Source organism: Poecile atricapillus, chromosome 1, assembly GCF_030490865.1.
Source record: "Poecile atricapillus isolate bPoeAtr1 chromosome 1, bPoeAtr1.hap1, whole genome shotgun sequence".
In the NCBI taxonomy this organism is placed as follows: Eukaryota; Metazoa; Chordata; class Aves; order Passeriformes; family Paridae; genus Poecile; species Poecile atricapillus.
The window spans coordinates 133,834,233-133,847,271 of record NC_081249.1 but is presented as its reverse complement, the minus strand read 5'-3'; the positions used below and the strand labels follow the sequence as shown (position 1 = coordinate 133,847,271).

Below are 13,039 nucleotides of genomic sequence, written 5' to 3'. Positions count from 1 at the left end.
TGATTTATATAAATCAATTCAGAAGAAAGGGGCAGGGTTATGGTGGGAAAGGGGAGAAAAATACTGAGATGCATATGAATTCTTCTTCAGTTATACTTTGGTTAGCTCAGAACCAGCTATTTCTTTTCACATTTTTAGTTAATGTGTGTATTTCGACATGATTTTACGACTGCAACAAAAAATAGTTGATAACATTTTTCACTTACAAGGATTTATAATATTTTTCAAAAACAGAGGCATAAGCAGTTATTTTCTCTCATAATCTTCTCTGTAAGAAGGCATTGGAGGCCATAACTTTCCCCATAATTATATTTCTTTTTTTATTCCATATATTTGAAAGTGAAATTGTAATTAGGCTTTAGGATATGTAGGTAAGGAGATAACATCACCCTTCCTCATCAGGTCCTGAATTAAGGTGGAATTTAAATAACAATTTCAGGTGAAGGTGCTTGGGTGGTTAACTAACCCTTCAAATGCTTCTGTGGGGTGTGAAACAGTTTTGGAAAATGGCCACATTAAAAATACTTGTATTAAAAATTTAAAACTAATACTTTAATGTTTTGAGTATCAGCAACTGTCAAGAAGGTTGCAACAAGCATCACCACCTCAAGCTGTCCCTTTTGTTGTGTGTGTGACTGGCACACAAAGACTTTGCTTAGCGGGAGGACAAGTTCAGGACGAGGTGGGATGGCCTGTGTGTGTGACTGTGGGACCAACATCTGTGTCCTGGGCAGCTGAAGCCTGACACTTCTGAAGTGTCAGAAGAAAGTCTGAGCAGCCAACAACTGAGCTGTGCCTCAGCTGCTTGAGGGCTCTGTGTGGTTTCTCATGCTCTGATTTGGTTAGCCTTCCTCAAAGTCACAGATAAAAAATCTCTCTAATTTACAAATTCAGAAATAGCTGGTGACATAGGTGAATTTAAATTGCTCTCAGATGCCAAATGTATCCTTCTAATTCAAACAAATGCATTTTTTCCTTGAGCTCATGAAAATAATGACTTATTAAGCCTTGTGATGCTACATCACTATGGTGGTAATCTTTATTTCAGTGTTCTGAAAGGCAAACTCAGCAGATGTTTCCTGCATGTGTGCTTTAAATTATCTGTTTCTGCTCTCCTGTGTTTTATATGAATTGGTGATTCATTAGACTGTTGTCAGGGTCTTTACTACATGGAAAATGTTCAGCTTCTCTTGCTATTTATATAACCGATGTTATCTCTAGAAAGGTTCATGCGTGGCCGCAGTCACAGTGCCTGGTTACAGCGTGTGTGCTCTTTCCATGCAGCAGTCCTGCACTGTTCTCAGCGAACATCTCCTGCCCACTAACCAAACCACCAGCTCAGAACTGTTGGCAGCCTTTCCCTGGGGAAAGTGCGTGACATGGGCAGGCAGCCCCTAGCCCAGTAGCTTCATGTGCTGTACAGTTGCCTCAGCCACGAAGACTTAAATTAATGGTTCTACTTTGCAGGATTTTAAATGTGTATTTTATTGTAATTCAGTTTGCTGTATGTTTTTCCACTCAGTTTTAGGTGGGGAAGCAAACCTGGAAGGAATATTTAACCTTTATTAGTGTCACACGGGCTGACAGTAGGAGAGTTAGGAATGCAGCTAATGCTTCTTTGAAATAAATAAAGAAGGAAGAGAGAACAACAAGCCCAAAGTGGCATGCTAATACTTGATGTAATGCCCTTTTTATTTCTCTTTGCAGGTGACTGTTACAACTATTGGCTATGGAGATAAAGTGCCACAGACTTGGATAGGAAAGACAATTGCATCTTGTTTTTCAGTGTTTGCAATCTCATTTTTTGCACTGCCTGCGGTAGGTTATCTTGTACTTTTGTGACAATTTAATGTTGATTCATTGGTTATCAGAGGGAACTTTTGTTACTGATTCTTTAACCTTTCATTTAACCTGGTGTTGTGTAAGCTTTGTATTAAGCTTCCGTATTGCAGCTGAAATTTGTGTAGCTTGTAGAAAGAAAGGAGCTTCTAGAAATAGCTAAATAAATATGCAGTGGTTTTTGTATGCCACACTAGATTTGAGAAGGATTTGTATTTGAGAAAGAGATGTTTAATTCCAAGTAATTTTCCCAGCCTATCTCAGAGGTGTGAAGGAAATTATTTCTAGTTACTTCTTAGTGATGACCTAGCAATGTTTTGAGTTTTTTAAGGCATTCACTCATAGTTTACTCAACTGATTAGGTCCAAGGTGAACTGGAGAATTCTCATGTACTTTCTTCTTCTAGAAAAACTTCCAAAAAGATGTCGCTGGCAAAGAGCTGATGCAGCTCTTCACAAAATTAATATCTGTCCATGGCCAAAGTCCTGTTTTCCAAAGTGACCTAGAACTGACCTCTTAAAGCTGTTATGGCACTTGGTTTGCACTGAAAACAGGTTCTTGAGTGCTTTCAAACAAGAAACAAGGCACTTGAGCACCAGGCCTAAATTCAAAATCAGCGAAACTTTGCAGTTTGAAAACCCAAATATTCAGTGCCAGGAGTAGTTAAGGGTGTGTTTTCTACAAATTTAGTAATACTCCTGAATTGTGCTGTTAAAATGTTTGTGCCACCTGAAGCATTCTGTTTACATGTTTATTTTTTCCATTCAGGGACACAAGCAGTTGTGTTAGCAGATGTTTGTGTGGATCTAATGAAGAAGTGGTGGGGATGGTACAGAACAGATAGTATTTTTTTTCCAGTACCATCACAAAAGTTCCTCACGGCATGAAATAGTAGCTGCTAAAACTCCAGTAACCTTTTAAAATTAGTTGCCTACTTTAAAGGTACATTACCTTTTACAGAGGAGGATAATTAATTTTTTTAAATTCCCCAGCATCAGTTTGCCTTTAAAGCGTATGTTTCCCCCCCCTCCTCATTCTAATCTCTTCCACTTTTATTTTAGAAGAACAATCAGATAAGTGAAATGATTGGTATGGGAAATGCCAAAAGCTACTGTTTTGACTGAAAAGTGTTGGTGGTGGGGTGTTTGTTTTGTTTGGGTTTGGTTTTGGTTGATTGTTTTTTAAAATCAGCCTAAAATGCCACAAAAATGTTTTTATAAATGATTGTGTAGCAGCCGTGCCTTCACAGCCATGTTTTGTGTTTACCTGTCAGGTTTCCCTAATCTTTGTTGAAGTAGAACAACACCAAGCACCACTTTATTAGTGGGATTTTCCTTACTGAATGAAGCTGCTCCTGTGAGTTGGCCCAAGGGGGAATTCAGGGTTTGGAGCTCTCTTGCAGGCTTTCTTGTTGGTGTTTTAAGTAAGAGGATCTGGCTGAGATCATAGTCAAAAGTGATTGTAGTGGCTAAATGGAGCTGGTGTGGGTTCTGGATGAGGCAATGATCCCTCATTTCCCAAATACGTGGCGTTTGAGCATTATCATCTCTTTGATCTTTACTAAATGAATATAATAGGAAGGGCATTTCATGTTCCTTTCAAAATATTTAATGATTAATAGAGTTCTTAGAGGTTAAGCCAAGATCCCTGGCTGCTCTGATGCCTTCTAGTATGCATAGAAAAAGAATTGTGCTTTCCTTGAGTAGATGTAATCATGTAAGCTGATTTATAAAAGATTTCATTTTCACCTGTTTCTAAAACTTGTGTTAAATATGCCTATACCTGTGCAAATGACCACATAAATGGCTTCCTCTTTACTTAAATTTGGACTTCATACCTATACTACATTTGGAGTCTAGTTCAGGTTTCACACTATCCAGTGCCATTAATCCATGTCCTGACTGTGAATTAGATGGCTTTGTGTTCAACTCATTGACCATTTTGAAATGTGTCTTTTTCTCTTCTTCGTTCTCTTTCCTCACTCCCACCATGAATTCAGATATGGAAATAGAAATTACCATACCAGAGTTAAAAGGTCTAGAGGCTTACATCATGCCCTGCCAAAGCTTTATTTCTCATAAAAATATAGTTAAGCCCATCAGGCTGATTTTTTCCCCTTATTCTGTCATTCCCCTACACAAGCCTTTGTGAAACTTTTAGAGGGTATGAAATGTCATTTCTTTTTCCTTTTTTGGGTCTGAGTCCAGCAGACTTTGCATCAGGGCATGATAGCATTCACAGTTTGCTTCAGCAAGTAATATAATTGAGACTGAAAATTTCACTGTATTAAGTCATTTCCTCTAAATAATTACTTGGGTTTTATGATGCTGAATAGAAGTTCATTTACACAACATAATTTCGCAATTTTATGTGTGGTTCTTTCCCTCCACTCTTACAAAAAAAAAAAAAAAAAGAAAAAAAAAAGGTTTTTTTCTCTTTCCACAGGGAATTCTTGGTTCAGGCTTTGCCCTAAAGGTACAACAGAAACAAAGACAGAAGCATTTCAACCGTCAGATTCCAGCTGCTGCCTCACTCATACAGGTACTGAGTTCTTGCATATTGCATGCTGTAATTTCTTTCCATTTATAGTAGGTTTTTTATTGGCTTTTTGGTTTTTTGTTGGGTTTTTTTCCCCCCAAGCTGTTGGCAGTTTTCCCCTCCCTGATTCCCATTAAAAATGTACAGGAGTTACAGACACACGTTTTGGAAATCCAATCTTTAATGTTAACTAATGAGCAGAAAAGTACACTCCCAAATCAGTGTAAACTGTTTAATTGAGCTGGTTAAAATCAAAACTGAAAGTTATCCTGTAATTATTAAACAGTTTACCTGGGAAAAATGTTATGAAATGCTTGTAGTAATGAAAAAACAAAGAGGAGGCTTCATATAGGATTGTGCTTTTAAAAAATACATTGTTGCTTGTAAAAACAAATGTCAAATATGCTTCAGTTGGGACAACTGAATTCTTAAAAATCTCAAATTAAGGAGAAATAAGTCAGAATCTTAAATAGGTTGGACTTTCCAGCTCTAGAGTAGGTGGCTGGGAACCACTGGGATTCTGTGAAATCATTCTTTTCAGGATATGCAGGATAACTGACAGGCAGGAAAATATTGATCCCCCTGTTACAAATGCAATTGCAGTTCAGTATCAGTATGGTTAAGGAGATTTTGTCCTTTAATGCATTGGAGCCAGCATTGCACCCTGGAGAAGTATTAACATGGTTTCATTCTAGCTTTTTCCAGCTTTTCTCCTTCTACTCAGTACCTGCACATGGCTTCAGAAGCACACAGATCAAATTTAAAAGAAAACTTGATATACACCATATAATTTTTTCATTCTCATGTGACTTACTTCTCTGGCTTCATGAGTGAGTGTGGGTTTCCAGGTCAGGATCTTTATGGAAACAGTAGCTAACTGTAAAGTTTATGCTTGAAACTAAACAGTCCCAGAGTTATTGTGACAAAGACCCTGGTTATAGCCAGAGATTATCTAAAAATCTTGAGACTCGTATGCTATGGTTCTGTAAAGAATGGATTTTTTTTAATGTTCCCATTGATTCTTTTGGGAAATGAACACCAAATTATTGGGAAGCCTGAGACTGCATGTCCAGAATGTTGTTCTTGGATCCATCAGAAAAGTTAAGGAGGAGTAGAGGATAGACAATGGGTTGCTGAGTACCTGTTCTTAATGGTTTTAATCATGATTTACTAGTAGTCCCAGACTTCTGAAAGCCCAGTTCAGGAAGTGCTCTACAAATAAGTTATAAAAAGATTGTTCTTAAGCCAAGATGTTTACAAAATAGGTACAAGACAGGAGAACAGTCCAGATGAATATTCTTTCATTGTATTCCTTCTTGGTTTCTTCTAGAGGTAATTTATTTCTTCCAATATTCTGTTAATCATGGAGGGATTTATATGGTGATTGTCTTTTCCTTTCTAACTGCTGTCTGTTTTCCTCTCTCATTCTGCCTTGCTTTGTTTCTTTCATCTAGGGTTTTCTGGCCTTCCCTGCTTTAGATTGTTTGTGTATAAGTGTGTCCTTTCTTCATGTAGTAAGTGAGGATCTACCTTTTTAATTTGGAGACTTATTATTAATTAATTCTGATATTTACACAGTTAAGAGAGAATGCAGTAGTGTTTTCTTGTTGGTCTTGTTTTCTAGCTCTGCTTTTCCTCCCTTTTCCATTAGAACACAGAACTTTAATCATTGGTGGTTGGCAAGGGGAAGGATTGGGTTTGGGTTTGGGCTCCTGGTTAACCACTGGTATTATTCTGTTGTGCCCTCAGTTTCATTTCTTCATATGAATATAGCCCTACTGACCACATCAGAATTCCTTTTTTTTTCTGATAGTATTTTTGTGAGGCATGAAAGAATAATTTTTGTCTTTTTCTGAGCTGGGGCCTGTAAGATAGTATGCAATAGCCAAAATGCCTAAAGTCAGGTAGGAAACTGGAGCAGAACATGAAATTTGGATCTTTTTTTGAGTCTAGTCTAGAGTTTTCTCTCATTATTTGTTTGTTGCTACTGAGAATAAAAGTTGCACTTGAAAAGACTGATCTTTCTGTGTGGTTTCCCAGTTCTAACTATGCGGTTTCTATTTACTAAATAAGGGTTCTAAACCATGCTGAGTTTGTTTCCAGAGGGCAAATTCAAGAATATAATTAAATAAAGAATGACTGACATGCTTCTTGGAAGTTACTGGGCTGTACAGTGAGCCACTAATCTGATTGATTAATTATTCTGTTGCTTAAAACATTTATTCCAGACTGCATGGAGATGCTACGCTGCAGAAAACCCAGACTCTTCTACATGGAAAATATACATTCGAAAACCTGCCAGGAATTATCATTTGCTGTCACCCAGTCCAAAACCAAAGAAATCGGTGATGGTATCAATAATTAATGTTTCACATTATAGTAATTAAAAAAATTAAATTCTAAAGAGTTTTTGTCCTCTCTAGAGATTATTTGGTCTACTTGTTTTACAGATGATTACTTGGTTTCAAATTTTGTTCTACATTTCAGTTTTGACAGTTTCAGTATACAAACATTATAAACAAGAAGTTGATTTGCTGAGTTTGCCCAAGCTTGACTTTTTTGACTGATGTAGTAGTTTGGAAATGAGTAATAATGACTCAGGCACATCCATCAGTTACTTATCATTGTTGTTTGGAAACTATAAGGACAGGTAGAAAAAAAAAATCACCATTTCTGAAATAGTAGCTTTTAATTGATTAAAACAAACTCAACAAAACTTCTGTTTCTCTCAGCTATTGATTTTATGATTTTCTAAGCCTTCATGGTAAAGACTTCTTGTGCCTACGTACATTAATAATTGTCATATCAACAGATTCCATAAATTCAGATTTTTTTTTTGTTTTATATGTTTGTTTGTTTTAAAGATTCTGACAAAACACCTTTGTCAGAATCTTTAGATTATGTAGTACACCGTCCTCTGTATTATAAGGGTATTGCACAGCAGTCTCAAGCTAGAAGGAGAGAATGTTGCACAAAAATCTTCACTTGTATCTCCGAGGTTCATCTGAGTTCAGTAGCAATACATCCATTGGCTTTGTGCAGAGGGTGTGATTTATGGCATCCATAAAATGATAAAGATATTCTGGAATAGTTTGATTTATATAAGCTGCTGCATAACTAGCAGATTTTCTTTTTTTACTGTGGGCAAGGGATTTGGAAATGACAATGTGCAGAAATCTAGTGATTAGCCAGTTTTGGCAGGATGAGGGGGGAACATAATGAGAAACACAGTGTAGGATCATGAAAATGTAATTCAGGCACTCTTAATTGGTTATAGCTCATTGGGGACTGTGTCATTATTAAAGACATCACTGAAGAGACATCTCCATATGACTTGGTTTGGGTAATTTAATTTATGTGTGCTTTTTTTAGGTTAAAAAGAAGAAATTTAAGTTAGACAAGGACAATGGGCCTTCTTCTCCAGACAGGATGTTGGCTATACCACATATCACTTATGACCACGTGGCAGAGGACAGGAAACCTGATTTCAGTTTTGAACCATTTGAAAATTCTGGTAAGACGCTCCATTATAAAATGCCAACTGTGTAACTGTGTAATGTATGTAACTGTGTAAATGTAACTGTGATGAGTTCTATGATTAGATTTGCATACAGATCCTTTTTAGTGTCTGTCTTAAAGAAGGAGAGAACAAGCTCTTGTCATTCTTACGCGAGAATTCTTTGCTTTTTTGCCTTTGGTTGCTGGCTTGTCTGGGTGAGATTTAACCACTGCTTTAATGAGGCTGCTCCACTGCAGACAAACAAAATCATCTCTCATTTCTGCCTGTTGGAAGAGCTAGTGACTCTTAGGTTGGTGCATACGTTTTGCAATTGGAATTCTGCAATTGATTGAATTTACAGAGTTTAGCTGTCAGCTTTCCCACGTGAAATTTACCCCGGATGTGTTATTATTGTACTTGTACCTGAACCAAAAAGGATTGGTGTGCCTTGGCTACACCAAACATAGTCTGTTACATGAAACCATCATGTGCTTATGCCATCTGCTCGGTGCAGTAGGCTGAGAATCGAGTTTTGAAAGCAGAAGTACTTAAGATAAATGTGGATCCATCTGTATTAAATGTCACTGTACAAAATGGTACAGTATGAAGGAAGAGGGGACATTAGAATCACCTTATGATTAATAACTTATTTATATTTGCTTTTGATGTACTGAACTCACAAAATAACTCTGAATTTACAATGTGGCATTTTTACAAATGTACTTTTATTGGAAGTTTTCTAATGTACTGTTCAAATTTAGGCAACAAGAGCAAGGTTTCATTTTAAAGGTGTTTTTTATTATAGATACCTTAAGTATTTCTGTTTTTTCTCTTCAAAAATTTGGCTGACAGGAACAAATTTAATGGGCTTTAAACAAAGACAGCAACGTGGGCTGCCACTGGGCATATTTTAGCTCAAGCAGACAGTCTTGCCTTCTGTGTGCTATTTTGGTGTGCTTTGTTGTGTTTTTCTGCATCATCCATGCTTTTCCACTCTTTCTTGGCCTCTGCTAAGGAATGGTTGCAAATTGCATCTGGTGGTAGAAATGACATAGCTGCTAAAAGGTGGACAAGTACTGAGCTAAGTGTGTGTCTCAAAATTTGAGTACAGACACCTTTCTTCAAAACAATCAAATGACAGAACCTCACAAATGCTTAAAGTCCCACCTTTTACCACTAAATTTCTGAGATTATTAAGGACAATACTATTTGATGGCAGCCTACTGCTGCCATTTCAAAAATCAGCTCTGTAGCTTTCAGTAAAAGGTTTTTCTCTAATTTCTTCTGACACTTATCTCTTTTCTTTTTTATCTGTGTTCTCCTCTATAAACTCTTACAAGTATACAGGACAAACAGGAATGTTAAAATTTCTTGGTAAGTTGAGGAAAATACTTCTATTTGTGGCATGCCAGCTTATGACAGCATAATGTTTGCAGTGTTTTTCATGTGTGTCTAGTGCCATATAATTTCTAAGAAATCTTTGGCAACCAAGGAGATCTAGACAGACAGAAAATGTACATTCTCACACTTGTAATCACAACTGCACCCAGTCTCATTACAAGGAGAAACGTGAGCACTCATTTGTATAAGTAGATGATCTCTAATGGTTTTTTATACTTGAGAAAAATTGCTCTTATATATATAACCAATAGAAAAAGAAAATTTCTAATAAACAAAATCTAATTCATCCAGTAGTTATCTAAGGATATGATGTGAATTCATTTCTAAATAACTATATTAGGACAGGAGAAAACTTTCAGATTTGACCCCCCAGTGTTGTGCATTCTGAAGTACATGCATCTGTTCCTGTAAAAATGTGCTGTAGATATTTGTGAACAGATGGGGACCCATAAATTAAATAATTTATTTTACTGTTTATCTGGATTCTGTGATCACTTAAGCAGCCATGTAGACTTGTGGTGTTTCTAATCTGCTTGCTTGGGCACTTTCTTACCAATTGAGTGTCCCCCAAAGACAGTAGGATTAGAGCTAGGTCGGGGCAAAAGACCTCTGTGATTTAGTGAGAGTGCTATGAGCCACCTGTAAGTTTTCTGCACTGAAACCACTACAGACAACAGAGGCTTCCTTCCAGTGATCGAGTGCAAGGATGCTCAGGCTCAGATTAAATTGACTGAAATGGCAAGATTCAGTTTTATCCCTGAAACCACATGGGACACAGGTGAAATTAAGGTGTTAAAACAGCAAAATCAGACTGAAGCTCCTTGGCTCCCCCAATCAATCCTTGATTTTTCCAGTTTCCATCATTCCAAGAGGGGCATCTCTGTTGGGGATGGACATGGTGGAACAAGATCAGGAGGGCAGTGAGAGCCACCAAACAAATCACTTGTTTTATGTGAAATTCCTTCATCTTGGGGAAATATCAGAGAAGCTTTACCAGCCTTCATAGGTTCACTTTCTATGTCCCAGCCAGGCAGCCAGAGCTCAGTAGACCCTGGGACTAACACTATTCTCACAGCAGCTAAAAGAAAGAGTGTTATTTGACTTACTGTGAAAAAGATTACCTACTCAGAAAACTGGAGCTGCCAAGTCAAAAGCTCAGAAGGAAGAAACTAGGCAGTACAAGGATAAAGGATACTAATTCAGCTTCAATTTGATCTTCAGAAAGGCTGTAGTAACATATCCATGTGATGCTTTCTCACATTCAGTAAATTTTTGAGCTGCCCACTTAATTCTTCAGTCTTCACACTCCTGGATCTCTCATCTTGCTTCCCTGCCATTATGTTTGTGCAACCAGAGATTTCCAGCTTTTTCTTCCTCCTTTCTTTCTCTTGGTATCATCAGTTAAGCAAAGACCAAAGGAGCCATGGCCTGTCCTGGCTACTGCTAAAATTAACCCTGTCCCAGCTGGAACATGTGTGTAGCATGGAGAGAACACTTGCAAAACTAGGGGTTTTTTATGATTTTTTTTTTTTTTTTTTACTCCAATACATGTTTCATTTTGAGTTTTTCTCATTGCATAAAAATAAGGCACCATTCCTGAAAAATATCAGTCTGTCCAAGTGTATGAATTCACAGGCAGTTCTTAATGAGGTAGTTGTTAATAGCATAATGATGTTCAAAAGAACTAAACATAAGGTATAGATTGTGTTTTGCTAAGACTCTTTCTCATCATTGATTCCTCTTACCTGCCTGAAAAATTTCCCCAAGAAATTCAGCTTGAGGCAGGAACTTGTTTTACATGGTTGAAGTGGGCAGCTTCAAAAACTTTTTATGGGATGTGTTTGGAAGCTTCAAATGTGATGTCAAAACTGCCCCGTCCACCTGGCACTGAAACTTGCTTTGTGAGCAGAGCAAGAGGCGTCTGACCCATGGGAATTTGGACAGTTAGGAAAGAGAAAGACTTGAGAAGCCCTGAAGTCTGGAGGAAAGGGGCAAATGGAGACTGGCCTGTAGGGAGGAATATCTTGCAGCAGTTGACATTGCCATGAAAAATGGGCTTGGAGAAGCAATGACGCCTCCACAGTGGCAACTGAACATTCTGCCAGCGTGTAATGCACTCTTGAACAGTTTCATACACTATTTTCCACAGTATTTTTCATTTTGTGTCAGGTAGAACATAATAAATTTTAGGTATGTCTGCATCTCCTCAGCTGTCTGTCTGGACCTTCTTTCTTTTTTGTTGTTTTTTTTTCTCCTGTCCCATCTCTGTTTCATGTGCATCTTCACTCTGACTCAGATTGTCAGCGCTCCTGGCCATCCTTTTCCACAGACCAGCAGTCTTCCAGCGCTCCTTCCTCTCCAGGTAAAGCTCATGATAATTAATCATTGTTCCATCATGTTTCATCGCCTTTGTTAATTACTAAATCTTAGTTCTGTCTGGAGCTGTCTGCTGTGGCACAAAAAATTATAAAGCTGTTTTCTAAAAAGAGGTGTTTCAGTAGAATTTTGACTTTGGAGGTTGTTCAGGTTGTAAATTGAAATGTGTAAATTCACCCACTGTTATCTATTGAAAACTAGTGTCTAAAGTGTCGGGGGGTTTTCTGTTTAGCCTTCATATTTAGAAATTGTATCTTTTTTTAGTATGTTTTTAACACTGCTTTCTAAGAAAGACTTATCCAAAGTCTAATGACTATGAATTTATTTTTATAAGTAGAAAAATGAGCTCCCTGGTGTTCTGCTTGAGCCCTGTTTCAAGGCACTTTAAAGCAGAGAAACTCTCGTTAAGGCCATGCTCTTTTCTTAGTTATGATGATGTTTGAAATTTTTAAAACAGGGGGAAGGAGATACATTTGCCTCATACTAATCAGCTCCTGCTGTCTGTGTACTCACACAAGAATTCTTTCAAATAGTCTGAGGCCCAGTCTTGACTTCTGGTTCTTTTTGCATTGTGCCAGTCCTTCTTTCTCCTCCCACGAAACTGAAAAGCAATAGCTGTGAGTGATCCAAGAATGTCAGTTCCTGCAGATCCACTTGTGCATGGAGTGTGCTGTGTCTCTCATGAGCACAGTCTAGTGAGTGTTCAGCAAATCCTTTACATGGCTGCAGGTTCAGCAGTTTTTATCACCTGCCATCAGGAAAACACAAACATTTGTGAGTCCTTATTTGCTAGAAACTGGGAAAGTTTCATTTATGTCTTGTAGAAATGAAAACAGTGAAAATTATTTCAGTGAAAGCCCAAAGAAGTCTGTCTAAAAGACATTTCACTGCACATCTCTATCTGGAATTATTTTGCTGGTTTCACAGCCATTTTTTCTGAATGATGGCTACAGCAAAGTAATTAAATAGCATGATACTCTAATGTTAGTATGATACTAAAAGCAAAAATAGAAATTAATGCTTGCTAAAACATTAATTTTAAAATTTTAATTTTAAAGTTCTACAAGTGGCTTCTGCTTGTAATAAATGTATCTCCTAGCAGTTGTCTTATTTGTTTGCTTGTTTGTTTATTTTAAACTTTGATTTCAGAGGTCATCCTTTCCTATTATAACTTCTGGAGTACAAAGACTTTCCTCTTGTAGTTTTGGACAGCCATGTTCTTAATGATGAAATAATACTTTCCCTTCTGTTTTTTTATTTTTTTTAATTCAAATCCATTTCTGCCATATGAAAATACCCAATTACTTGAGTAAAGTGGTTGCATTAAAATAAAATAATTTTTTCCTGATATTCTCACTTCTATTCCCAGAAAACATCAGCTACATT

General features: G+C 37.2%; 1 protein-coding gene across 3 annotated transcripts in view; it reads left to right on the top strand.

Moving 5' to 3' along the window:
- KCNQ1 (potassium voltage-gated channel subfamily Q member 1) overlaps positions 1-13,039 on the top strand; it is a 334,459-nt gene that overhangs the window by 86,983 nt on the left and 234,437 nt on the right. For 2 of the 3 annotated variants that reach the window (XM_058855429.1, XM_058855435.1), the window contains exons 7-12: positions 1,708-1,818; positions 4,285-4,380; positions 6,606-6,728; positions 7,750-7,891; positions 9,224-9,250; positions 11,574-11,639. In XM_058855429.1, coding sequence (XP_058711412.1) covers positions 1,708-1,818; positions 4,285-4,380; positions 6,606-6,728; positions 7,750-7,891; positions 9,224-9,250; positions 11,574-11,639 — 565 coding nt within the window. The remainder of the gene's footprint in view (positions 1-1,707; positions 1,819-4,284; positions 4,381-6,605; positions 6,729-7,749; positions 7,892-9,223; positions 9,251-11,573; positions 11,640-13,039) is intronic. The other variant, XM_058855420.1, reaches the window with a different exon arrangement.